This window comes from Eptesicus fuscus, chromosome 17 (genome assembly GCF_027574615.1).
Source record: "Eptesicus fuscus isolate TK198812 chromosome 17, DD_ASM_mEF_20220401, whole genome shotgun sequence".
Classification (NCBI taxonomy): domain Eukaryota; kingdom Metazoa; phylum Chordata; class Mammalia; order Chiroptera; family Vespertilionidae; genus Eptesicus; species Eptesicus fuscus.
In genome coordinates, this window is record NC_072489.1 from 21,227,454 (window position 1) to 21,253,471 (window position 26,018).

General features: G+C 40.9%; 1 protein-coding gene across 1 annotated transcript in view; it reads left to right on the forward strand.

The window, feature by feature from the left end:
• Positions 1–26,018, forward strand: part of CTNNA3 (catenin alpha 3) — a 1,343,669-nt gene that overhangs the window by 72,444 nt on the left and 1,245,207 nt on the right. Inside the window, exons 4-5 of the mRNA XM_054728624.1 lie at positions 1,570–1,736; positions 23,069–23,188. Coding sequence (XP_054584599.1) covers positions 1,570–1,736; positions 23,069–23,188 — 287 coding nt within the window. The remainder of the gene's footprint in view (positions 1–1,569; positions 1,737–23,068; positions 23,189–26,018) is intronic.

Genomic DNA, 26,018 nt, shown 5'->3' on the forward strand with positions numbered 1-26,018 from the left:
ATCCCTAAACATCTCCCCCTTTCCAAGCCTGATCTCTTCTAACTTCTGCCCTTCCCTGGTGGAGGGAGGGAGCAGGGAGCTCTCACCCTCCACACCCACTTGCTTGCATCTGTATATAGTGTGAGCAGCAAGTAGCCCTGTTCCCTCCCTGCCCCTATCCCTACCCCTCCTCAATGTAATGGCCTTGGATATCCCATCTATAATAATAAAAGTGTAATATGCTAATTAGGCCAGACGTCCTTCCAGACGACCTTACGGATGAAGCCCGGGCTGTGAGGGAAGCCTGGGTCTCGGGTGCCTGCCAGCAGCTAGAGGAAAACCTGGGTTCCGGGTGCCAGAAGGAAGCTGGTGCCGGCAACTGGGGGAAGGAAGGTCTACTTTGCATGAATTTTGTGCATCGGGCCTCTGTTTGTTAATAAAGACAATTCAATCAGCTCTCCCCTGGCCCCCCAAAAAAGAATGAGTACACATTACTTTTATAATAAAGTGCAGTTTAAGGGAAAAACTGTAATAATATTGGACAGATTTCTTTAATAGTTATGTACTATGAAATATTATTTTTGTGTCTAGGTTTGGGGTATGATTTATTTATTATACTAGAGGCCCAGTGCATGAAAATTCATGCACTGGAGGGGGGTCCCTCAGCCCGGCCTACCCCCTCTCACAGTCCAGGAGCCGTCAGGGGCGGGAGGTGACGCCCCCATCACACCTCTGCTGCTGCCACTCCGGCAGCGCAAGCCTTGGCTGGCCCTGGTTACCTGAGCCTGGGAAGCTGATATCTGAGGCTCGCCTGTGCCTTGGGCTGGCCCTGGCTGGCTGGAGGGCTGAGGGGACTGGGGGACTCTGGAGGCAGGCGCGCGGAGTGGCCAGACCTGCCTGGGGGTGGGCCCGGCTGTGCCTTGTGCCTGCTGCCCCGGCGGGGTTGAGGGGACTGGGCGCCGCCATCTTGTGGCTGTGGACGCCGCCATCTTTGAGGGCATGACAGTCAATTAGCATATTCCCTCCTTATTGGCTGTGGGTGCCGCCATCTTTGTGAGGGTGTGATGGTCAATTGGCATATTCCCTCCTTATTAGATAGGATTGACAGTTTAGGATAAAACTGCCTGTGTTAAACTTTTACAGAGTTGCTGTCTTATCTTAAAAAGTCTAGCTCCTCTCTAACATCCATTGAATTGGAAAGTAATTCAATGTAGATTTTCCTTATTCTGATACACAAGATAGTGTCCAATTGAAGTCTTAGTAATGAGAGCTTTCACAGAAATGAGATTCAGCAAATGCAGAAGTTGACAGCAATTTTACTAGACGTTAGTCAACTGAGCACAATTTTCTTGCAGGAAAATGGTATCATGCTTCTTAAATGACAGAGCATTTATCAAACACGAATGTCAATTTGAAACTGCATTGTTTATTCAATGAGACAGCATTCTAGTGTCAATGGACAGTACTTTAATATTATGGAATGTACTTGGAATGTACATGGAATGTACTTGGAATCAGGTGGGATGATAAATGCTGAAACAGGCATAGCTGAAACCTCACGCATGACTGACTTGGGGCTGTGTTTTTCAGGCGAAGCTCTGAAAGTATCAGCTGAGAGATTTGCAGATGACCCCTGCTACCTCCCCAAAAGGGAGGCTGTGGTTCAAGCCGCCCGGGCCTTGCTGGCTGCCGTTACCAGACTCCTCATCCTGGCAGACATGATTGATGTCATGTGCCTGCTGCAGCACGTGTCAGCTGTGAGTAAAAGATGGCATTGCTCTCCCTTCTGATTCCGTTCTCTGAATCTGGCCTCCATCTTAGCACATTCTGGCCTCACCGCCGTTTCTTAATGTCACCCACCAGAAGCTGGCTGAGTTGGGCTGTGAAACAGATGTATATTTCAAACGAACAAAGACAAAAGAATAAAGCCAGTGGAGACTGAACACAGAAGATGGCTTATACGGGAGGAAATGGCTAGGAGAAAATCCTAGGCTTTTGACCACTTAAATTATTATGTCCTCTGTGAATACATATGTATAATAACATAATTATAGAGGCAAAATAGATAATACATATATAAATATAAATAATTTGAAAAAGAGAGAATTTAATACTTAAGAAGACATTTGAAGTTTATCCTAGTTTGTAAGTGAATATTACTTTGCCAGACCCTCTTGATTCAAGATAAACAGTGCATGTTGACAGGTAGTGTGTGATACCTGTAGTAATCTATTATGAAAATGTACAAATGGATTTAATATGTGTAGAGGATATATTTTAACTCAGTGACTAGAAAGGAAGTGGGAGTGGGCCCGGCCGTGCCTTGTGCCTGCTGCCCCGGCGGGGTTGAGGGGACTGGGCGCCACCATCTTGTGGCTTGCTTTATTTTGCTAGACAAACCCATTCATAAAGGTTTAGTAGAAAGATTATTTTATTAAAGCCTTTTTTAGTTTGATCAAGTCAATTCATTAATAGTAGCCAAACGAGAAGGATGTAAAGAACCTCTTGCGATCTCTGCTTGATCTTCTGCTTTAAAAAGGACCCCTACTCTTCTGTTCATAAATACATTTGCCTGGTGACTGTAATATCACTGTTCTATTAAACAAACGACAGCTTTGTCTGATTGACCTTTTTGTCAAAATCCTTTCCTCTAAAGGTTAAGCTAAACCTTTCTTTGCATCTTTATTTTACTCCCTAATGTTTATTTTAACCCAAACTAGAGGGCTCTCCCCTTTATACTTTCATATGCCTTTCTTTTTATAGCTTTATTACTTCCAAAAAGCAATTTGGCACTTTGTTTTGTTGTTTAAGTAGCTTTTGAGGAAAGGGAGTAGTTTTATCACCAGGAGCTGTCTACTGGTGGATTTGTAGGTGAGATAATTGAGCAGAGTTTCTTGTTCCTTGGTTATTGGTTTATTGAATACCTTTAAACAAAGTCCCTAAATATTTCTGACAGTCGTACCACCTCCCCCCGTATGTGAATGTAGACACTAATAAATGCTGTAACCAAGAAATAAGTATGCATAATTAAGTGCTAGGAAATTTCTAGTGCCAGTGATGCAAGATGCAATATTTGTTTATATTTAATTTAATTTAATTGTTGTTGTTATTAATCTTCACCCGAGGATATTTTTTCCCACTGATTTTTAGAGAGAGTGGAAGGGAGTGGGAGAGACACAGAGAGAGAGAAACATCAATGTGAGAGAGACACATCAACTGGTTACCTCCTGCAAGTGCCCTGACGGGGCCAGGATCGAGCCCGCAACTGAGGTACATGCCCTTGACCGGAATCGAACCTGAGACCCTTCAGTCTGCAGGCCGATGCTCTAACCACTGAGAAAACCAGCTAGGCCTGTTTATATTTTATATTGTAAATTTGTTGAGATAGGGCAGAATGAAAGGCTTCTTTGAGGTAAAAATTTCCACCTTTATTATCAATTAGGAGATGACTGTATTTACAAAGACCCCAAGCACCTTCACTTCTACTTTATTTGAATGCCACTAACTGCTAGGCACAGTGCTAGGCAATTCACACACGTAATTTCATTTAAATGAAGTAGGAAGTAATGGTAAATAAAAAAACAATTTTTTGGAATAAAAATTATAGTTTATATTTATTGAATTTTTATAATGTGCCAAGCACTGTGATGGATTATCTCCTTTAATTCCATCCTCTTAACAATTCTATGACTATGATTTCTACTTAAAAATTTTATTTTACAATTATAGTTCACATACAATAGTATATTAGTTTCAAGTGTACACCCCAGTTATTAGACATTTATATAATGTATGAGTGATCATCTGGATAAACCCAGTACCCATCTGACACCCTAAATAGTTATGACAATATTATCTACACTAATAAAAGAGAAACATGCAAATTAACTATCACTCCGTTATGCCCACTAGCCAATCATGAGGGAATATGCAAATTAGGAGAAAGATGGTGGCCACCCAGCTGCTCCAGGCGTGGAGTGGCCGGGCAGGACAGGAGCCTGCTATGAGAGGGAGGGCGGAGGGGGGGGGGGGCGGGCGAAGGGATCTACAGGAGTGGCACTCTGGCCACAGCAAAGACGAAGACTGCAGACTCCAGAGTCTGCAGTGAAGATGGCAGACTCTGGCCGGAGTCTGCAGTGAAGCAGCGAAGACGAAGATGGCAGACTCCGGCTGGAGTGAAGGCCTGGGTCCCAGGTGCTGGAGGAAAACTGGTGCTGGAAGCCAAGGGAAGGAAGGCCTATTGCACGAATCTCTTTGTGCAATGGGCCTGTAGTTGACTATATTTCCTATGCTGTACTTTATATCCCATGACTGTTTTTATAACTGGGAATTCCTAATCCCTTCACCTTTTTCACCCATTCCCCTAACCCCTCTCCCATTTGACAATTATGAATTTGTTCTCTGTATTGATGAGTTTCTATTAATTTTGATTTTTAGATTCCACATATAAGTGAAATCATATGGTATTTGTCTTTTTCTGAATGACTTATTTCACTTAGCATAATACCCTCTAGGTCCATCCACGTTGTTGCAAATGCCAAGATATCATTTATTTTATGGCTGAATAATATTCCATTTTATATATGTACCACATCTTCTTTATCCATTCGTCTATCAGTAGACACTTAGGTTGATTCCATATCTTGCCTATTGTAAATAATGCTGCAATATACATAAGGGTGCATATATCTTTTCAAATTAGTATTTTGAGTTTCTTCAGATAAGGTAGTTCTATTTCCAATTTTTTTAGAAACTTCTACATTGTTTTCCATAGCGTCTGAACCAATTTACAGTCCTGCCAACAGGGCATGAGGATTTTCTTTTCTCTACTCAGGGGTCCTCAAACTTTTTAAACAGGGGGCCAGTTCACTGTTCCTCAGACCATTGGAGGGCCGGACTATAGTTTAAAAAAAACTATGAACAGATTCCTATGCACACTGCACATACCTTATTTCGAAGTAAAAAAACAAAACGGCAAAAACACCCGCATGTGGCCCTGCGGGCCGTAGTTTGAGGACGCCTGCTCTACGTCCTCACCAACATTTGTTGTTTGTTGATTTATTGATGATAGTTATTCTGACAGGTGTGAGGTGATATCTCATGGTTTTAATTTGTATTTCCCTGATGATTAGTGGTGTTGAGCATCTTTTCATATGTCCATTGGTTATCTGTATGTTCTATTTAGTGAAAGGTCTATTCAGGTCTTCTGCCCATTTTTAAATCAGGTTTGTTTGTGTTAAGCTGTATGATCTCCTTATGTATCTTGGATATTAATTCCTTATCGGATTTGTCATTGGTGAATATCTCCTCCCATTGAATAGGTTGTCTTCTAGTTGTGTTGATTGTTTCCTTCACTGTGCAAAACCTTTTTAGTTTGATGCAGTCCTATTTTTTCTTTTGTGCCCCTTGCCTGAAGAGACATATCCAAAAAATATTACTAAAAGCAATGGCAAAGAGTTTTCTTCTGGGAATTAAATGGTCTCTGGCCTTACATTTAAGTCTCTTTAATCATTTTGAGTTTTTTCTTGCATATGGTGTAAGAAAGTTAGCCAGTTATTTATTTTTGCATGTAACTGTTCATTGTTTATTGGTGAGACTGTCTTTACCCCATTGTATATTCTTGCCTCCCTGGTCATAGATTAATTGTCAATATAGGTGTGGATTTATTTCTGAGTTCTCAGTTCTGTTCCATTGATCTGTATATCCATTTTTTAACCTTTTGCACTCGGATATCGAGTGTGACTCGACACGGTTAGCATTAGAATAAAGGAATCGAGAAAAAAGCAAGTGAGTGCAAAGGGTTAATGCCAGTACCATGCTGTTTTGATTACTATAGCCTTGTAGTATAGTTTGATACTAGGAAGCATGATACCTACAACTTTATTCTTTCTCAAGATTGCTTGGGCTATTTGAGGTCTTTGTGGTTCCATATAAATTTTAGGATTTGTTCTTGTTCTATGAAAAATGCTGTTTAGATAGGGATTTATTTCATTGAATCTTTAGATTGCTTTGGGTAGTATGGACATTTTAATGATGTTAATTCTTTCTGTCCATGAGCACAGTATATCCTTCCATTTATTTGTAACTTCTTCAGTTTCTTTCTTCAGTGTCTTATAGATTTCTGGGTACAGGTCTTTTCTGTCCTTGTTTAAATTTATTCCTTGGTATTCTTTTTTTTCCCCTTGGTATTCTTTTTGATGCAATTGTAAATAAGATTGTTTTATTTTTTTAAAAAAATGTATTTTTATTGATTTCAGAAAGCAAGGGAGAGGGAGAGAGAGAGAAACATCAACGATGAGAGAGGATCATTGATTGGCTGCCTCCTGCATGCCCCTCACTGGGGATCGAGCCCAAAAGCCGAGTATGTACCCTGACTAGGAATTGAACCATGACCTCCTGGATCATAGGTCAACGCTCAACCATGGAGCCACACCGGCTGGACGACAGTGAGATTTTTAGTTTTAGATTTACTATTTCATAGGTGCAGATTTCTTACTGTTGCCAAGTATAATTGAATCTAGAATGTCATGATGCATACGAATGGAGATTAAAACAGTATTAAGATGTTCCAAAATGAAAATAAACACCTGGAGTTTTTTAATCCATTCTGCCATGCTATGTCTTTTGATTGGAGCATTTAGTCCATTCACATTAAAAGTAATTATTAATAGGTATGCAGTTATTGCCATTTTATTAATTGTTTTCTGATTGTTCTTGTTTGTCATTGTTCCTTTCTCTTGCCCTCTTCTCTTATATGTTGATGACTTTAAAAAGTGTTGTATTTGGATTCCTTTCTCTTTTATATCTCCTGTACATTTTTGGTATTACCTTTATAGTTGGTTGAACCAGTAATTTTACTAAGAGTTTGCTCTTGTGAATGAGAATTTTTTCTTTCCTATATTTTCTTATTCATATTTTTGATCTTTTCTACTTAAAGAAGTTCCTTTCACATTTCTAGTAATTCTGGTTCAGTGGTAATGAACTTTTAAAGTTTTTTTCTTGCCTGGGAAACTATCTCTCTTTTGATTCTAAATAATAGCCTTGCTGGGTAGAGTAATCTTGGTTGTAGGTCCTTGGTTCTCACCACTTTGAATATTTTGTGCCATTCCCTTCTGGCCTGCAAAGTTTCTGTTGTGAAATCAGCCTACGGTCGCATGGGAGCTCTTTTGTACACAATTAACTGCTTTTCTCTTGCTACTTTTAAGGGTCTCTGTTTATCATTAGCCTTTGGCATTTTAATTATGATGTGTCTTGGTGTGGGTCTCTTTGGGTTCATCTTCATTGGGATGAACCCAAAGAGACCCACCCTTCCTGGATGTGGATATTTTCTTCTCTAGGCACTTCCTAAACTTGTATTTATGTCTATTTTCTTTTTTTAAACTTTATTAAATTTATTGGGGTGATATTGGTTAATAAAATTATCTGGGTTTCAAGTGTGATTTCACTTATATGTGGAATCTAAGCAACAAATATATAATTTACACTTATTGAAAATAGGCAATACAATTTAAGAGTTTTGTAAGTAGTAGTCTATTATTACATACTAGAGGCCCAATGCATGGAATTCGTGCAAGAGTAGGCTTTCCTTCCCCTGGCTGCCAGCACCGGCTTCCCTCTGGCACCTGGGACCCAGGCCTCCCTCGCAGCCCCATCTTTGTCTGGAAGGTTGTCCTAAAGGATGTCTGGTGTATGACTATTTTCTTCTCTAGGTTAGGGAAGATTTTAGTCATTATTTCTTCAAGTAAGTTTTCAATCTCTTGCTCTCTCTTTTCTCCTTCTGGTACCCTTATGATGTGAATGTTGTTTTGCTTGATGTTGTCCCAGAGGTCTCTTACACTATCCTCATTTTTTTGATTCTTTTTTCTTTTTGTTTTCTACTACCTTGTCTTCCAGATCACTGATTTGATTATCTGCTTCATCTAACCTGCTGTTTATTCCCTCAAAAGTATTCTTCATTTCAGTTATTGTATCCTCCATTTCTGACTGGTTCTTTATGGCCTCTGTCTCTTTGTTGAAGTTATCACTGAGTTCATCTATTATTCCCCTAAGTTCATGGAGCATCCTTACAAACCAGTGTTTTAAACTCTGTATCTAGTTAATGCTTACCTCCTTTTCATTTAGTTCTTTTTCTGGAGTTTTGTCCTGTTCTTTCATTTGTGACATGTTTGTTTGTCTCCTCATTTTAGCTGACTCCCTGTGTTGGTTTCTATGTATTAGGAGGATCTACTACATCTCCCAGTCTTGGCAAGATGGCCTTATGTATTAGGTGTCCTGTGAGGCCCAGTGGTGCACTCTCCCTCGTCACCTGAGCCAGGCACCTTAGCTGGGTGCTCCATGAGTGTCACTTGTGTGGGTTCTGTGCACCTCCTGTTATAGTTGAGCCTTAGCTGGTGTTGGCATGTTAGTGGGTGGGTTTGCCCTTCAGGCTGACTGGCTATGAGGGCTGGTCATGACCTCGGCAGACAAGCTGTTGTGTGTAGGCTGACTCCACAGAGTGGGAGTTGCTGTAGTGGAGCTCTGATGCTAGCTAAGTCTGTCTTTGGTTGTGTCATTGTGGAGTTGATTGGATCGTGCTCCACCAGCCATTGGGTGTGTTCTGTAGTCTCTTAGGAGGGGACCAAGCAGGCCAATGTCAGCCACCATTTGTGCCTGGCTTGGGCTGCCTGGTGGGAGCACAAAGTGATCTGTAGTTCTTTGCCACTTGTGCTGGGTTTAGAGGTGCTTGAGAGAGGCTATGTTGTGAACTAAGGTCAGTTACCACTGGTGTTGTGCTTGGGATCCTTTGGTGGGCACCATGATTTGAGCTGAGGCCAGCGAACACTTGTGCTGGGCCGGTGGCCACTTAGTTGCAATTACATTCCAAGCCAACACTGGCTGCCTCTTATGCCATGCCTTGGGCCACCTGATCTGAGTTACAATGCAAGTTGAGACTAGTTTTCACTTGTGCCAGGCATGGTGCCACTTAGTAAGAGGTACAGGGCATACTGAGGCTAGTGGCTGCTTGTTTGGAGTTTGTGGATCTTTGAGAGACATTACGAAAGTCTTCAGTGTGAGCTGTGGCAGGCCACTTGTGTGGAAAAGCCACTGAAATGGTTCAGGCTGGGCATGTAAGTGGTGGGGCAGGGTCTCAGGAAATCATCAGGACAGGGTGAACAGTATTAGCCTGATTCATGGAGAGCTCAGATTAATACCCACTTGTGACTGCTGGCTGGGAGGAGCAAGTAAGCAACATAGGAGGGATGTTCCCTGCCAGCACCTCCGTCCCTGTCAAGAGCTGCCCTGCACTTTGCCCCTCCAGCCTTCAGCCTGAAGCTAGTCAATTCATTTTCCTTCTGTATGTCCCTGGCACTTTTTGAGCTGCTTCCCCTCCACTGGAGCACAGGGTGAGTGAGTCTTTGAGGGAGGGAGTCCAAATGCAGGCCCCTCTAGAGGAACCCCTGGGTCTCCAGTAGGCCTTCGTCTCACTCATATGCAATCCCTGCTGATTTCTCTAGCCAGGTGTTATGGGGACACCCCTTCCCAGCACTGGTGCCCTGGGCTAGGGAGCCAGGTGTTGGCCTTGGATCCATTGCTTCTGCAGCCAAGATAACCTCCTGATTTTTAATTGCCAAACAGTGGATCAAAGACTTGCCTGTTCTGCATCTTCATCCCTCCAGCTCCCCTCCCTACCCACCGCCCCCGCCAGTCTCATTGTAGCTTCTTTATACCCTTAGTTACAAGACTTTTCTGTTAAGCTAGTATTCAGGTGGTTCTCAATGGTGGTTGTTCTATAAGTTGTAATTTTGATGTGGTTGTGGGAGGAGGTGAGCACAATGTTTACCTACTCTGCTATTTTGACTGGAAGTCTCTATGATTACTGTTTTACAGATGAAAAAACGGAGGCATGTTGAATTTAAGAAACTTGCTCAAGGCAACAGGAAAAAAAACCAACTCTGGGACTTAATATTACAAGGGTTAGAACAGCTTTAAGTATAAATAGCTTTTAGAAGTGCTTAGAAGTACTCTAAGTGCTAGAACAGCTCTATGTATAAATAGCTTTTAGAAGTGCTTAGACAAGTTCATGGGCCTATCACAGGTTGTAATGGAATTTAGATATGCCAGGAAGACATTTGTTGGTGCGTCATCAGAGCGTGGACTTGTGTTAAATCATTTAAGCCACTTATAAGTATTTTAAGTAAAACAATGCACCTCATTGTGAAAGAGGGAAGACCTTTTGTGGTAAATTGTGGTAGTTTTTTATTATTTCATCCTTATGAAAAATTTGTGTGAATTGTGTTACTAACTCATTCCTCTTGAGGTTTCACATAGAATGAAGACAAACTGATTTTTTGAGATCATCAACATTAGAATGACTTACCTCAACCTTTTCCCCAAAGTATTCTACAGAACTTGTCTTATAAATATGCGACATAAAAATATATATATTTTTGTCCATGCTGCACACAGAATTCCCTTTGAATGTTTTCAATACACATTAACATATTAAAGTCAGTAAGGGATACTAAAGGAAGGAAACTTGTTTAACTTTGCTTAACCCAGAGTTTTCCAAATTTCTTGACCCTAGAATTCTTCTACAACATAGTAATCCTGAAACTTTCTCAGGCCATACTTTAGGAAATAGTGTTTTAGAATATTTCTAATAATATTTATGATTATGTTAAATTTCTACTTGAAATAAAAAATAATAGTGGAGAAATATCAGTGCCTTATAGTCTACTGAGGTAGATAGATTCTGTCTATCCTACAATGCTCAATACACATAATTGTCTAACAATATATGTGATCACTAAGGTAGATAGATTCTGTCTATCCTACAATGCTCAATACACATAATTGTCTAACAATATATGTGATCACTAATAGTGATAGTCATCTCAGTTCTGTGAGACAGTGAACCTGATTTTGAACAACTCTAATTGTTAGAGACATTTTTTCTCAAAATGAGCTTAAATCTGCATCCTAGCTATTCTCATTCCTACTTCTAGTTATGCTTTGTGGAGCAACACAGAATCAAGGCAATAGGAAAAACATCCTCCCGCCCCCCGCAAATAACTGATAATTTAGGACTTACATATGGCTTCTTTTATCTAGGCTGACAAATTTCTTGACTCTTTAACATCCTATATAATAAAAGCCTAATATGCTAAGTGTCCGATCATCCAGTTGTCTGTTCAACCAATCAAAGCATAACCTACACTAATAAAAGTGTAGATTATATATGGCAATTAAAAATCAGGAGGTCATCTTGGCTTCTACGCTGTCTTCAGTCTTTGCTCCGTGCTTGCATATGAATCTTGCATGAATCTTCCTGCAACAGGCCTCTAGTATACTAATGATATGCTAAGGTCACTCAACCACTTGCTATGATGTGCACTGACCACCAGGGGGCAGACAGTTGACCAGTCGACCAGTCACTATGATGTGCACTGACCACCAGGGGGCAGACGCTCTGACCGGTAAGTTAGCTTGCTGCTGGGGTCCGGCCGATTGGGACTGAGCGAGACCAGCTGGACGGACACACCCTGGGGCCCTCCCACGGTCCTGCCCCAGCTGACTAACCTCCCACATCCCTCCCCAACCCCGATCGTGCACGGTGGGGTCTTGGCCTGGTCTGCATCCTCTCGCAATCCTGGCTGAGGGACCCCCGCCCCTGAGTGCACGAATTTTGTGCACTGGGCCTCTAGTTCTTGTATAACAGTTTCAGACTACTCAGAATACTCTAGAATTTCCATATCTTGCATAATTTTTAGTTTCCTGTTGAAATTTTTAATCTTGCTTTTATTTTTTTTTAAATCCTCACCCAAGGATAGTTTACCCCCACTTTTATTTTTTTTAGAGTGTAAAGGAGGTGGGGGGAGAAAGAGACACATCAGTGTGAGACACATTGATTGGTTGCCTCCTGCACATGCCCATACTGGGCTGGATCGAGCCTGCGACTGAGGTACATGCCCTTGATTGAGAATCTAACCCGCATTCTTTGATGCATGGGGTAATGCTCTAACCATTGAGCAACTGACCAGGGCTCAGTCTTGCATTTTATTTTATTTATTTTTAAATATTTTTTATTGATTTCAGAGAGGAAGGAGAGGGAGAGAGAGATAGAAACATCAATGATGAGAGAGAATCATTGATCAGCTGCCTCCTGCACATCCTCATCCCCTACTGGGGATCGAGCCCGCAACCTGGGCATGTGCCCTTGTCTGGAATCGAACCTGGGACCCCTCAGTCCACAGGCCAACGCTCTATCCACTGATCCAAACCAGCCAGGGCAGTCTTGCATTTTAAATAGTTGAACAAGGTAAGCAGAATTGTTTTATGGTTAAAGTTTGGAAACTTCAGTGTCTGAACTCCCAGGGTGTCTGCTTGTATTATCATTATGCTGGTTTTTGCTCATGGTGTCTTGTCTTTGTGTGCTCAACATTATCTCTTTTGGAACTCATCTCAGGGGATTCCTCACTGTTTTATTAGCTCTTTGATGTTTTAAAGATGAAGTATTTTATATATCATCGAATCTTATTAGATTTAATCAGCAGAAGGATTGAACTGAATAACTAATTTGCCAATACAAGAAATAGAAGTCTGAAAAATCATCTCTAATTTTTACTATGCATATTCTAGGTTATTAGGTAGGTTCCATAGAATGTTAACATTAAGATATCTGGAAATAAAAATAGACTCTTTGATGTAAACATTGCATAATATACTCTGACAATAACCTCCCCGACTTAAGGTCCAACCTTACCTATTATGATATCTGTTGGTTCATACTGATTTTGTGAGCAATTAAAAACTCCAAGTTTCTGAACTCAAACTACTCTTAATCCAGATCTTTCTCCTCTGACACTAGTCATCTTTCTATATGTAAAGGTAGATGTTACATTTATGTTCATTGAATTCTATCTTGTTAATTCTGGCTTTTTTGATACAGCCCATTCAGATCTTTTTGACTTTTGATTTTGTCTTCCCTCCTAACCTGATGTCATTTTCAGATTTCTTTGACTAACCTATTCATGAAAAATTGTTTAATAACATGGAAAAGTGTGCTATATCTTCCTTTTAGATAACATGAATCAAATATTAACACATGTTGAGTGAAGTTGTTAAAATGAGTTTTAAACTCATTTCATTGTGCTACTGTGTAAACCACATTTGTTTATTTTATCCTCAAGCGCTTTCTAAAAGGCCTTCCTGAAATCAAGATGTGTTATCTGTGGCATTGCAGGTTTATCAGTGTAGTAACTCCAGTTGTAAAGGGAATGAACCCCATAAGAGCTCTAAGTGACCATTGCTTGCTTGCTTTTATTCTTTTTTTCCTTTTCATTGGCCTTCATTTTTCAATTACTCACAATCCACTTACTTAAGGTTGTAAACCACCTGCCTGCAGGGATCTCCTTGCCCTTAAGATCTAGATAGAATTGGCTTGAACTCTCATTCTATGTTCGGTCAAGTATAATGTTCTCCCCAAGATTCTGTAAATTTTCTGGGGCTCATATTTTCAGGGTCACCTCTGGCTCCAAGCTTTTTTTTTTTTGCCTCCGCTGAATTGTAGTTTTGGATGCTATTCCTATCCCTATTTCATATATTAATTGGACAGATACATGCAAAAATTGTTGCAGTATATTAATCCATAATTGGAAGTTGATCTTTTACTTCTTGGTCTCTTCTCCCCGCCTTCCAGACAAGCCATGTTTATGTATATGGCAAACCTTATAGAAGCTTGAGAAGATGGAAAAGGAGTTCTGTTGTGTAACAATATGATCTAACTTACTTCAATTTATGTATTAGAAAATTTCAAATTTCTTTAGCTATTTTTTTCTCATTTTTCTCTCTACCTACTCTCCTTTGTTGTCCCATACACCCCTAAATTCCTGCTATTTGAATACAGTAAGAGTTTCCATCTCTCCACCATCAACTAGGATTCTGCTCATTTGTACCCTCAGATATCATTGTCTACCTTAAATTACTCCTTAAGGTATTTCCTCAGTATAGATAGTTCCTTCCCTAGGATGAATTCTGTAGTTCTCTTCCCCCCAACCCCATCTCTCTCTCCTGCATGTGCGCACACAAACATCCTACTATCCTATCTAATAAAAGAGCAATATGCAAATTGACCATCACTACAGCACACAAGATGGCTGCCCCCGTGTGGACACAAGATGGCCAGCAGGGGAGGGACCAGGTCTGCAAGGGAGGGCAGTTGTGGGCGATTAGGCCAGCAGGGGATGGCATTTGGGGGCAATCAAGCCTGCAGGGGAGGGCAGTTAGGGGTGACCAGGCCGGCAGAGGAGGGAAGTCGGGGGTGACTGGGCCTGCAGGGAAGGGCAGTTGGGGAGGACCCAGGCCTGCAGGGGAGAGCAGTTGGGGGGGACCAGGCCTGCAGGGGAGGGCAATTAGGGATGACCAGGCTGGCAGAGGAGGGAAGTTGGGAGGAACTGGGTCTGCAGGGAAGGGCAGTTGGGGGAGACCCAGGCCTGCAGGGGAGAGCAGTTGGGGGGGACCAGGCCTGCAGGGGAGGGCAGTTAGGGATAACCAGGCCTACAGGGGAGGGCAGTTAGGGGCAATTGGGCTGGCAGGAGAGCAGTTAGGCATCAATCAGGCTGGAGGGGAGTGGTTAGGGGGTGATCAGGCTGGCAGGCAGAAGCGGTTAGGGAAAATCAGGAAGGCAGGCAGGTGAGCATTTGGGAGCCAGCAGTCCTGGATTGTGAGAGAGATGTCCAATTGCCCGTTTAGGCCCGATGCAGTCGGACATCCCTCGAGGGGTCCCAGATTGGAGAGGGTGCAGGCTGGGCTGAGGGACACCCCCCCTCCCCCATGCACGAATTTCATGCACCGGGCCTCTAGTCTATATATATAAAGCCCTAATATGCAAATAGACTGAATGGCGGAACAACAGAATAACTGAATAACCGAACAACCAGTTGCTGTGACGTGCACTGACCACCAGGGAGTGTGTGTGTGGAACATGATGGGCATTGGCAGCAGGTGGCAGAGCACAGAACATGGTGGGCATCGGCCATGGTGGGATGGTGGAGCAGGTGAGCGGGGGCACCAGACCAAGGCGGGGTGCCGGTTGCTGTCATCGGGACAAGCCTCTGGTGGTTACTGAAAACTCTTTGCTCCTGCATGCTGTGGTCCTGCCGGGCACTCGCACCTGCTACCGGTGATGGCCTCGCTCGCACCTGCAGCCAGCACTGGAACTGCCGCTTGCACTTGCTGCTGGGGCTCGGTGCCAGTCCCGATTGCTCAGCACTGTCAGTGAGTGTGAGCGGTGGCTGACAGCCCCGATTGCCCCTGAGGGCTTCTCCACCTCCCCCTGCTCCTGAGGGGTGATTGGGGCAGCAGCCACCGCTCGCACCTGCTGACGGCGCCAGCCCCACTTGCACCTGCTGCTGGTGCTGACCCCAATTGTCCCGCGCCGTCAGTGGGTGTGAGTGGGGCTGGTGCTGTCAGCACGCAGGAGCGGCGGTGGTGGGAGGGCAGCTGCCAGCAGATGGGAGGGGGGGTCATGGTGGGAGGGGCTGGGCAGGGGTGCAGAGGATGGGCCGAGACCTGCCCCTGTGCCCACTGCAGCCTCGCGGCCCACAGTGCCTTTCAAGGTGCATGAATTCGTGCACTGGGCCCCTAGTATGATGATAATCTAGTACAGATGTATTCTCGGGGAGGGAATCAACTTTAAAGATACAGATTTCTTCTTCTGGACACATATTCTTCCTTCAAAAGCAGTAGACACCTTTTTATTTCTTACCCTTGTTTTGAATATCATAGACAAAGGCCTGCATCTCCTCCTCTATTACAATCTTATTTTATGATTTCATGCAAGCTGCTGCTCATTTTGGGCTTTTTAGCCCTGACACTCTTATACAAGTTCCTGCTACACTTTGTATTTATTACTTACTGCACAGTACCAAAGAATTTCTCTGCTTTCACAATGTTTTCTTTCGTGGCCTTATCCTTTTCCTCCTTGTTATGATATTTCCCAAATAACAAAATATTTCATCCCTACTGAGGTATAATTCCTCTTAAATGTCAGGTAAGTGAGATGTTACTCTCTTTTGATTAATAGTCTTTACCTTGATAGTCTAAATACTTTCTGATTACCTTATACTTTCTTGTCTTTATTAAATTATCCTCTTTCCACTGAGACTTCCTCCAGAGATGCAATTATGATCAACCATTTATAAAGGACATAGACTAAGATCACCAACTAGTGCAAACATGATTCACTGCGCTTCTCTCAATAGGATAAGTACTGCACCAGGGAATTAATATTCACTTCAATACATCTAGGATTCCCGGCATGGCAGTTTTAAAGGTATCTAGTACCTTAAGGAAATACATATTCTCTTCTGGGGAAAATAGGTCCAAATCAAAAAGTAAGAGAGGATAGAGAAAAAAATGTGACATTTCAATATTGAATTAATTTAAGGAACTTGTAAAGGCAATTTGGCTTAATCACCACGATTGCTCTTAGTTTTCTATGGGAATTTAAAAGTTTTCTTTCCTTTGTACTGTTCAAGTTTTTTGAACTTTTTAATACGGTTTCTACTTCTCAAGAGTTCACATTATATATTTTTATCTGGATTTTATAAGGCTCAACATGGCTTTTGACAATAGGGAGACCTTACTTGAATCTTGGCTCTGTTGTTGATTAACTGGATGACTTTGGGAAAGTTAAAAAAAATCTGTGAGCTTTGTTTTTTTCTTCTGAGCTATAAGGATAATAACATTCACTCTGAATACTTTGAAAGGATCTTGTGAAGTTTAAATAATGTATAAATTACCTGGCAACAACCCTGTCCTACCTTTCTCCGTGGTAGTATTTTGCTCCCACTTTTTGACTCTTGCAATGCAATGTTGTCCTCATTCTTAAAATAGGAAGGGAATTAAATTTGACACCTAAATTGAACTAACTTTTTCCCATTTATCATCACTAGAGGCCTGATGCATGAAATTAATGCAAGAGTAGGCCTTCTTCCTTCCCTCAGCTGCCAGCACCGGCTTCCCTCTGGCACCCGGGACCTGGGCTTCCCTCACAGCCCTGGCTTCATCCGGAAGGTCGTCCGGAAAGATGTTTAGAAGGATGTCCAGTTTAATTACCATATTACGCTTTTATTATTATAACTAGTTTCATATTTAAAAAAGTGGGAATGTTGTTTTTTTTTGGATTAGGAAATAGACCAATGTCATTATAGAAATAGGTCCAGTTTTAATAACTTCTTATGCCAAATACATAGTTGACATTTGCTACGTACATTGCTATAAAGCTTTTGTGTACTTAAAAATGATTCTGGATATAAAGAATATTTATAATATTGACAAAAAGTCACATACTACCATATTGATAGCTGAGACTTTTTGAGACCATCTTTTATTATTAAAAGGAAGGTATATAACAGCAAAAGGAGTTTTTAAAGCTTCTTTTTATTAAAAAATATTAGCAGTTTATAAGGGGAGAAATTAATGTTTAATTAAGAGCTATTAGAAGCCAAGTATATTCTGCACAAAATCCTAGGAAAAATACACAGAGATATGTTAAGGTTTAAAGAAAAAAGCAAGTCACAAGTCTGATATTGAAGATGGAATAGGAAAAAGTAGAAAATAGACACAGGACACAAATATCTGGTTTTGTGCTGAATTTCATACTGGAAACATTAGGGACAAAGATAATTTAGATCATGTGAAAATGTTAACTTCTGAAAAGGACCAAGTAGCCCCGATTTGATCAGCTTATTAACCCATTCAGCAAATGATTATTTTTTGTGTGCTTACTGTATGCCATCACTATGTGCTAGGGATTCATATTTAGAAAAAATAAAAACCAGGGTCCTGCTCTCCTGGAATTTATAGACTAATTAAGAAATAAATCAACAATATAATTTATTATGATAGAGGTTGGTGCAAGGTGTTAAGGCGGCATGATGGCAGCGATATCAAGGGAGAGTGTTTTGAGTGAATAATGCTTGACCGAGTTTGGAGAGAGAACTAGACAAGGGAGGCACTGAAGGAAGAGACATTTTAAGTGGAGGGAATGTATATTCTTGAAGACCATTAATCCTTATGAGTGGCTGACATGAAGGATGATTGTATGGGAGGAATAAGAGTTGACGTTGAAGAGAGTGGGCATGGATCTACTTGTGAAAGGCTATGTGCTAAGTTAAAAGTTTGAACTGTAGTCTGAAACGAGGGTGGGAACCATGAAAGAATTTTAAGCAGGAAAATCATATAAGTAAATTTATATTTTAGGTCCATTACTCTGTCAGCAGTTGGCAAGGGGGCCAGATTGGAGGTAGAGAGGCCAGTACTGAGGCTGATGCATTCCTTTGGTTGTGAAATGATGGGGTGGGGTGAGGAACGAAGGAGAGAGATGCAGGAGGAACAGTGTACAGTTTGGAAAGGGATTGGAATCTGTTCAGAGGGAAAGGGGAGTAGCAAGCAGCCTTCTAGGAATTTGGTTGGGCATTGAGGATACTGGTTTTCTGCATACAGAGAATCAATTTATGAGCTTCACCAGTAGACATACTGGACTTTGAGGCACATATGAAAGATAGCAGATACTGAAAATATATTTGGAGCTCAGGAGAGCAAATAAAACAAGATAGCTTATGTTTGTAGTGATATAGTTTCATTTATTTTTTATTCCTTTTGTGTAACTCTATGGGTATTTTAATTCTCCGACACATAGACTATGTTGTTGTCACAATTTACATCTAGTCATATTGTGTATTTTAAACACATTTTAGTTAGTTTTAATACAGTTCTCTTTTAACTTTATTTTTTAAAATCCTCACATGAGGATATGTTTTCATTGACTTTAGAGAGAGAGAGGACAGGGAGAGAGAGAGAAACTTTGATGTGAAAGAGAAACATCGATTGGTTGCCTCCTGTCCACTCCCTGACTGGGGATCAAACCCATAACCTAGGTATGTGCCCTGAATTGGAACTAACCCACAACCTTTTGGTGTATGGGACGATGCTGCAACCCACTGAGCCACTGGACAGGGCAAGAACTATCTTTCTGGTTGTTACAGTTCCATGGGACCCGGGAACATAAGCCTCCCTGTCCTCCAAGCTAGGAGATCTTGGGGCACCCCTGGTGGCCGCCATGGAAACTGGGCCACCAGATGTAAAAACCCAGGGCACCAGACATGTGTAGACGCTCCTCTTTGTGAGAGACTGGTGCTCTGGAGCCTGTTAGAGGGGAGTGTAGAGATAGTGATCACTGGCTGGAGCAAGGCAGAGGGGGCGTGTAAAGATGGCAACCTCTAAGAAAAGAAGAAAAAAAAATAAAAAAAATTGGTACCTGTTAGGTTTAGGAAGCAGAGAGCAGAAAGATGGTGCCCACCAGCCTCTGTGCCCCGAGACTATCCAGGCAGGCCTCTGCCCTGCAGACCGATGTTATAAACAAATGAGCCTTTTCCACGTAAATTTGGGGCACATTTCAAAGGGCTGCTTTAGCACTGGCCACAGGGTGGGTGAGTCTGTGTGGAGCCCTTTAAGAGCCTGTTCTTAGTCGGCTACAGCCCCAGGGGTCTGGTGGCTCTGAGCCCCACTGGCCTTCAAAGCCAGGTGCTTTGGAGGCTCATCTCTCAGGTGCCTGTCTTAAAAGTTGGGGTGCCTGATGTGAGGTATGAACCCTTCACTCTTCACGGGGATGCTCTGTTTTTCTTTTTCTTTTTTGAGTATCTTCCTGATTGTGGGTTGTTCCGTTGTGGGGTGGGGTTTATTGTGAGATTGTGTCTCTACCTGCTTCCGTGTGGTTTCCGGCTTGTTTACCTGCTGTGAAGTAGTATCTCCACCTTTGTTTAGGGTTTTTCCCCCAAACATAGTTGTAGATTAAGTGTGTCCGTGGGAGGAGGTGAATTCAGGATCTTCCTACATTGCCATCTTGAATTGGAACTCAAACAGAAAGGAAACAGGTGAGAAAACACTCTTGGGTGTGGGTTTCCAACACTTTTAGGAAAAAGTTTGGGCTAAGAGATATTGTTTGCCTGTTCGCATTCTCGCCTGCCCTGTGATATTTGATACGATAGCCAAATAGGACAGAATTTGCATTTGTTTCTCAGAGAAAAGACCATCTTAATATTCAGTTTTGACATTTTAGAATACACCTATGTTTGTTTTGGGTTCAGATTTATTCACTGGGCTTTTTTAAATTTTTTTTTAAGGTTTACATTTTGTCTGTAATGAGTTAAAAATATCAACATTCAACAAATTATTTTGGGATTCTTGAATTATTTTAAGTTACCACCCAAAACTTTGAACAAGTACAATCCAGGAATATTAAAATCTCTTCAATTCATTGCACAACCCCTCCTCCCCCTCCCGCCAACTTAAATTGTTTATTTTAAGAAATAGTCAATGTAATGAAATTACAATAGACTGAATTAATGTAGAAAATCTCAAGAGGTCTCTTTTAATGGTCAAGCATAGTGGCCTATTGGAATGAAAAAAATCTTCAAATTGAGTCAATGTAAAATGTCTTTAAGTAAAATCTGAACCTCACCTTAAGCATTGCCTTATTTTTATCTTTTTTACTTCTGTTTCATTTACAAGGTAAATTAGTGCTTTTACTCTTTAGCTTCTTTAAGTGTATTGATGGAGTGTGTTTAATGGAATCTAACACAAAGCTACTCTACAGATTTTATGACATCTCCTTGATAATTATTTGTTTTTGTAAATGAAAAATAAAATCTACTTAAATGAATGAATCATCATAGTTTGAGTATTCTGGGCTATTTAGTATCAATCAGTGGAGGCTGTATGTCCTGATAATGAAAGTTTGAGCTAAAATCTCCACATTATGCAGACTCTGACCTTTAATGAAAACATTTTGTGGTTATGCACCCTTACTGGATTCTCTCTCTTACTTCTTTGGCTGTAGACGGGTTATCTGGAATTATTGGTTTTCATGTTTCTTATTTTGAAGCCTTACTAATATATTAATCCGGAAATTTCTGTTTGGAGTTGTATAAAAGTTCACATAGATTGAGGAAGAAATATTTAAGAAGTAGAGTAATATTTCTCAGGGAACAGATTGATTGGCAAAATAGTTTGTATTACTTATAGATAAAATTACTTAAATTGTTTAAAATTTTAGACCTGGTATTATTTTGATTTGAGCATAGAGAGAATAGACCAAGGAATAGCAAGGCACAGAAACAATCACATGATAAACAGCGAATATTATGGTTATTAAAATTATATTAAAGAAATTTGTTTACTCTGCCATGAAATGGGAAAATGAGCAGACTTTGGCTGCGTTTGAACTGATGGGTGGTTCCCATTTAAGGCTCTGAAAATTCTTCCTGTGATTTGAGGCCCGGTTCAGTTTCTCTCATGTCTTTTATGTGGCCCGAGTCTCATATCAGGGAGTCTTTTCTGTTTCAGCACATGTTACTCTTATCTCCTTTTTGCATTCTCTTCACTGACTATGCCTTGTGTCTGAGGTAATGATAAAGTAGAAAGAGCACAGCATTGTGGTCAAACCCAGTTCAAACTAGGAGTCCAGTTGACTCACTGGTGAAATGGGAAGGGACCTAGGGGCTCCTGTGGTTCCTGTGAGACTTAAATTGAAAAGCATAAAGTAGTACCTGGACCTGAGCCGGCACTCAAATGTCAGAGTCCTTCCTATTTTTGAGTTTCATGCCTAGCTTTCCGGCAGTCTGGAAGTTCATTCAGCGCAGGAAACGTGTTTTATATTCACAGTGCCTTGTGCACAGTAGGGTCTAAAATATTGCATTGTTGAATGTAATTTACCAGCCTGCTGTGGAAGCTTAGTACTGTTATTTTTTATTTCCTTTTCCTCTGCCATCTTGGTTTGAGATAAACACATTGCTTTTGTGAAACTGAGGATTTAATTCAGCAGAATGCCGTTATAATATGACTTATTCCATCGAGTTTGAAATAGTAAGGGTCAAATCATTTCCCTGGAAACTTAATCATATTCTGTACAATCCTATTAGCCTGTCTCATACCATCATAGCCACAGTGGAGTTCTGGTGTGTTTAAGATGGTGAAGTCTCTGTCTGTAGAAATCTATCTAATGGTACACAGTGAGCATAAGGAAAACAAAAGACATAAAGCGAGAGGAAATGCAAATGTCTTGCAAATGACATTACTTGACATTTTCAATCACTAATCCTCCAAAGTAGGCTCTAATTTACTAAAATAAACCAAGAATTCAATTTGTTGTGAGCTCCCTTTGCTTAATTAATTATTCGTAGCAGAACAGTATTCTGTGATACACTGCAATTTGTCTGCTTTATCTTTATCTAGTATCGGACTTAGAAATGAACAGAAGCCCAGGCCGATGTGGCTCAGTTGGTTGGGCATCATCCTGTACACCAAACAGTTGCCAGTTCGATTCCCGGTCAGGGTACAAGCCTGGGTTGTGGGTTTGATCCCCAGTTGGGGTGGGTGGAACAGGCAACCTATCTATGCTTCTCTCTCTTTTTCCCTCTCCCTTTCTCTCTCTCTGAAAATAAAAAATATTTTTTAAAACCATGAACTGAAGCATGCTGATTCAGCAGAACTGATTTCATAACTCACCTGTGTTATAAAGCAGGAATGAATAAATGTTTGCTGAACACGCTGCATATGCTTCAGTCATCAGAACGTTAGTTTTCTCACCTTCCCAAAAAATAAGATCTGAGAGAGCTTCCTGGCTGAAACTTGCTGGGTGCCTGCTCTGCATAGATATTTCTATAGAGACAAGCAACTGTTTTTACATAAGTTGTTTCCATGGTTGGGATGTGAGAGCTCTTTTAACGCTTTCTCATTGTGATTTGAAATTATACATACATTCACTGTACATTTTTTTTCTTTAAAAGTAGTAGTGTATGCTAAGACCTGAAGAGATTTTTAAAAAAATCCAGTATACTCTTTTGTTGAAATGAGGACTAAATGGGCTTTCATTTATGCAATAACATTGGTGTACAGTTTCTTATTCTTCATAATCATTTTTAATTATTTTATTGAAAGGCAACTACTTTGTTTTATCTGTTTCAACTTTTCTCTGTGTTAGCTAGTTAGAAATTTGAGGAAAAATAATGCTGCTGTACTAAGTATTTGCTTTTGTTTTTAATTTCAGTTTCAAAGGACATTTGAATCTCTTAAAAATGTTTCCAACAAATCTGACCTCCAGAAAACCTATCAGAAGCTTGGGAAGGAGCTGGAAAATTTGGATTACTTAGCCTTCAAACGTCAGCAGGTAGGAGTGGTCCTTCTCCTGGTGGAGGCGATGAATACTAGGCTTTTTGCTGTCATGCCTGTCAGTTTAGGTGGGCCTGGGACACTTACCTTCTAATGTTTAGGGCAGAAATAGGCTGTGCCTTGCTGTGTTGATGGGTCTCTTCATATGACTTCCTGCGGCGTTCCCTGGGGGTCTTGCTTTTAGATGTGCGCTCTAGGGGTTTCCACATGTGTCCTTTTACTTCTCTTAAAGAAAACTCCTGCTGGTTTGTAAAGGTACAACTTTCTTCCAAGTAAGAATGCTTCATTGGCATAAAGGGAACCTCTGTGAATGCTTGACCAGGTGGCTTTTATATCGACAGGGGGATGCTTGAGAAAAATCCCCTGAAGACCAGGTAAAGGATGTGGTTGTATATACAAAATTAAGGAAAAAAGTCATAGATATGCCAAACTATGAATCATCCCTTTGCTTTTCTTATTTGATCTCTGAAGATTAGTAAGTTTTCTAAATGTACAAGGTTGAAGGAAAATATACTTTACAAATGCAAGTCTTTTTGCCTCCTGGTATAGATTCCAAGATAAATTCTGAGCCCGAATAGAACTGGGCTGCTTTTAGAATTAGTATTTTGTAATATTAATAATAATTAAATTCTGTGTGTGTGTGAGATTCTGCCGTAGTAGCTGGCTCCCTTTCCCAAGCTGGATCTTCATCGGTTTCTTCACAGCCACTAGGTGTCAGGGTTGTCAAGCTTTTACTTTGACAAAATGTTTATTCCCATCAGAACTGCCAGTTAGATGTTTAAATGAGGTTGCATGAAGTTTGGGAATGTGCTCAATGATGGATAGCGTCTAGAAAAATGACTAAGTGGCTGACTCGGATGGCCAGGCACCAAGTCCATTACTTAAGAGTCTTTCCTGTTAGTGTGGCAAAAGGTGCGACTCTCTGGCCATTGCCAATTTCACAGATTTTGGATCTGTGGGATGGGGGTTTTCAAAGCAGGACTTCCTATGTGTAGTCACACCTCATCAAGTCAACATAGTATGGTCAGGAAATACTGACTTGAAAAGAGAATTGTGTTTTAGGTTTTGTTTTATCGCAGACCTTACATGAGCCTTTAACCTTCCCAAGGCCCTATTTTTCTAGGAGCTATATTTGTTTTGTAGAAAGTTCTGGGGCAAATGCAATGAACTTATATGAAAAAGGACACACTATCCATTTATGTTTTTTTTTAACCTATTTTTAAATTAGCGAGGGCCTAACATGCAGCAAAGCAGTTACAGTTACTGAGAGCTACTACAGTGAGCTTCCAGATTCTGCTGCTTGAAATTCACAGCACGAGTCACTGCTCTGGCCCATGCAACTTTGAGTACAGTTTTGTGTCCAAGAGCCATATTTTACCTCTGAGGAGCATTGGAGTTGGCAGGCAGTAGTCACTGTTCCCTCCTCTTATCCTTTCCCATTAACACATTCTCAGTGATTAGATCCTTACATTAGCTAATTGTCACTTTGGAAAAATGGGAATGCTTCAAGGACAGACCTCTGGGACAATGGCATTGAGGACAGACAGGTAAATTGCATGTGTATGTGAGAAAAATATGGGCACGTGGGATACATATATATATATATGTGTGTGTGTGTGTATACTTACTAGTATGTATATGTAAATTATATATGTATACTTACTAGTATGTATATGTAAATTATATATGCTATTTATAAATGACAACTATCTGTCACATAGTGTGATTAATACACTTATGGATTAGACAATTAAATACATAGGACATTATAAAGGGCTTGGTTTCATTTTACAGATGAGAAAACTGTTAAAAGCGTTAAGTTATTTGCCTAAGATCATTGGGCTAATAAGACATGAAGCTGGTCTTCCAGGGTAAATCAGTCTGACTCCAAACCTGGGCTTTTCCATGGTCTCGTTCCCAATATCCCTGCAGGAAGCCAGGCTGGGGGTAGTAAAGTGAGGAGTTCTGGGGGTGAGGAAAGAAAGCAATTTTAGGAGAGGCCAGACCCAGAGCTTAAAGAAACATTTGAAAATGCCACCTGGTGAGAGGCAAAAGTTCTCTCTCTTTCTCTCATGCAAATCGTGCAGTATATACACGAAACCACAAAAGGATTTTTGAAAGACTCTATTCAGACAGCTAAGAAAATGTATGAAATTTGACTACACAATTTTCTAAGTGTTATGTCTAGCAACTCTAGTTCTAGTGAAGTTTATTCACACAAAGCAGATTTTAAGCTCAAAGGGCCAAATCCTTATAAAATGGGCTTCCCTGAGCAGATAACATACTGTCAATCCTTTGTCTTACTAGACTCCGTCTCTCCCTATACCTACTGATCATTCTTTTTCTCCCTGGAAAAGATAGAAGGGGAATTGGAGGGAAGTGGTCAGAAAGAGAAGGATGGTGGGAAGTCAGGGACCTCAGAGGGATGGAGAAAGAGGGAAGAGACCAATAGGGATAAGATAGGAGGGATAAAGTGAGGGAAGTTAAACTGTACTTGGTTTTATACCATGTACATCTATTAAGTTAAAAGGTTGATTTTTGAAAATTAAAAAAAAATCTCAAAATAGAAAAAGGTAGGAAAAAAAGGAGAGGCTACAAGAAGACATAGTGAATGAGGGAGATGGCAGAGAACAGCAAAGACAGATTTTGTTTACTTCCCATTTTACTTCTGAAAATAGCTGAACTTTCTAGAAACTTGTAACATCAACCCAGTTCTTCTGTATGAAAGCCCCCGAGGAATTGCTGCTTCCTGGGTGGGCAGGGTACAAAGAGTCAGAGAACATTTGCTCTTCCCTGACTTGGTGAGATTTGCCCTTTTATCGCCTACC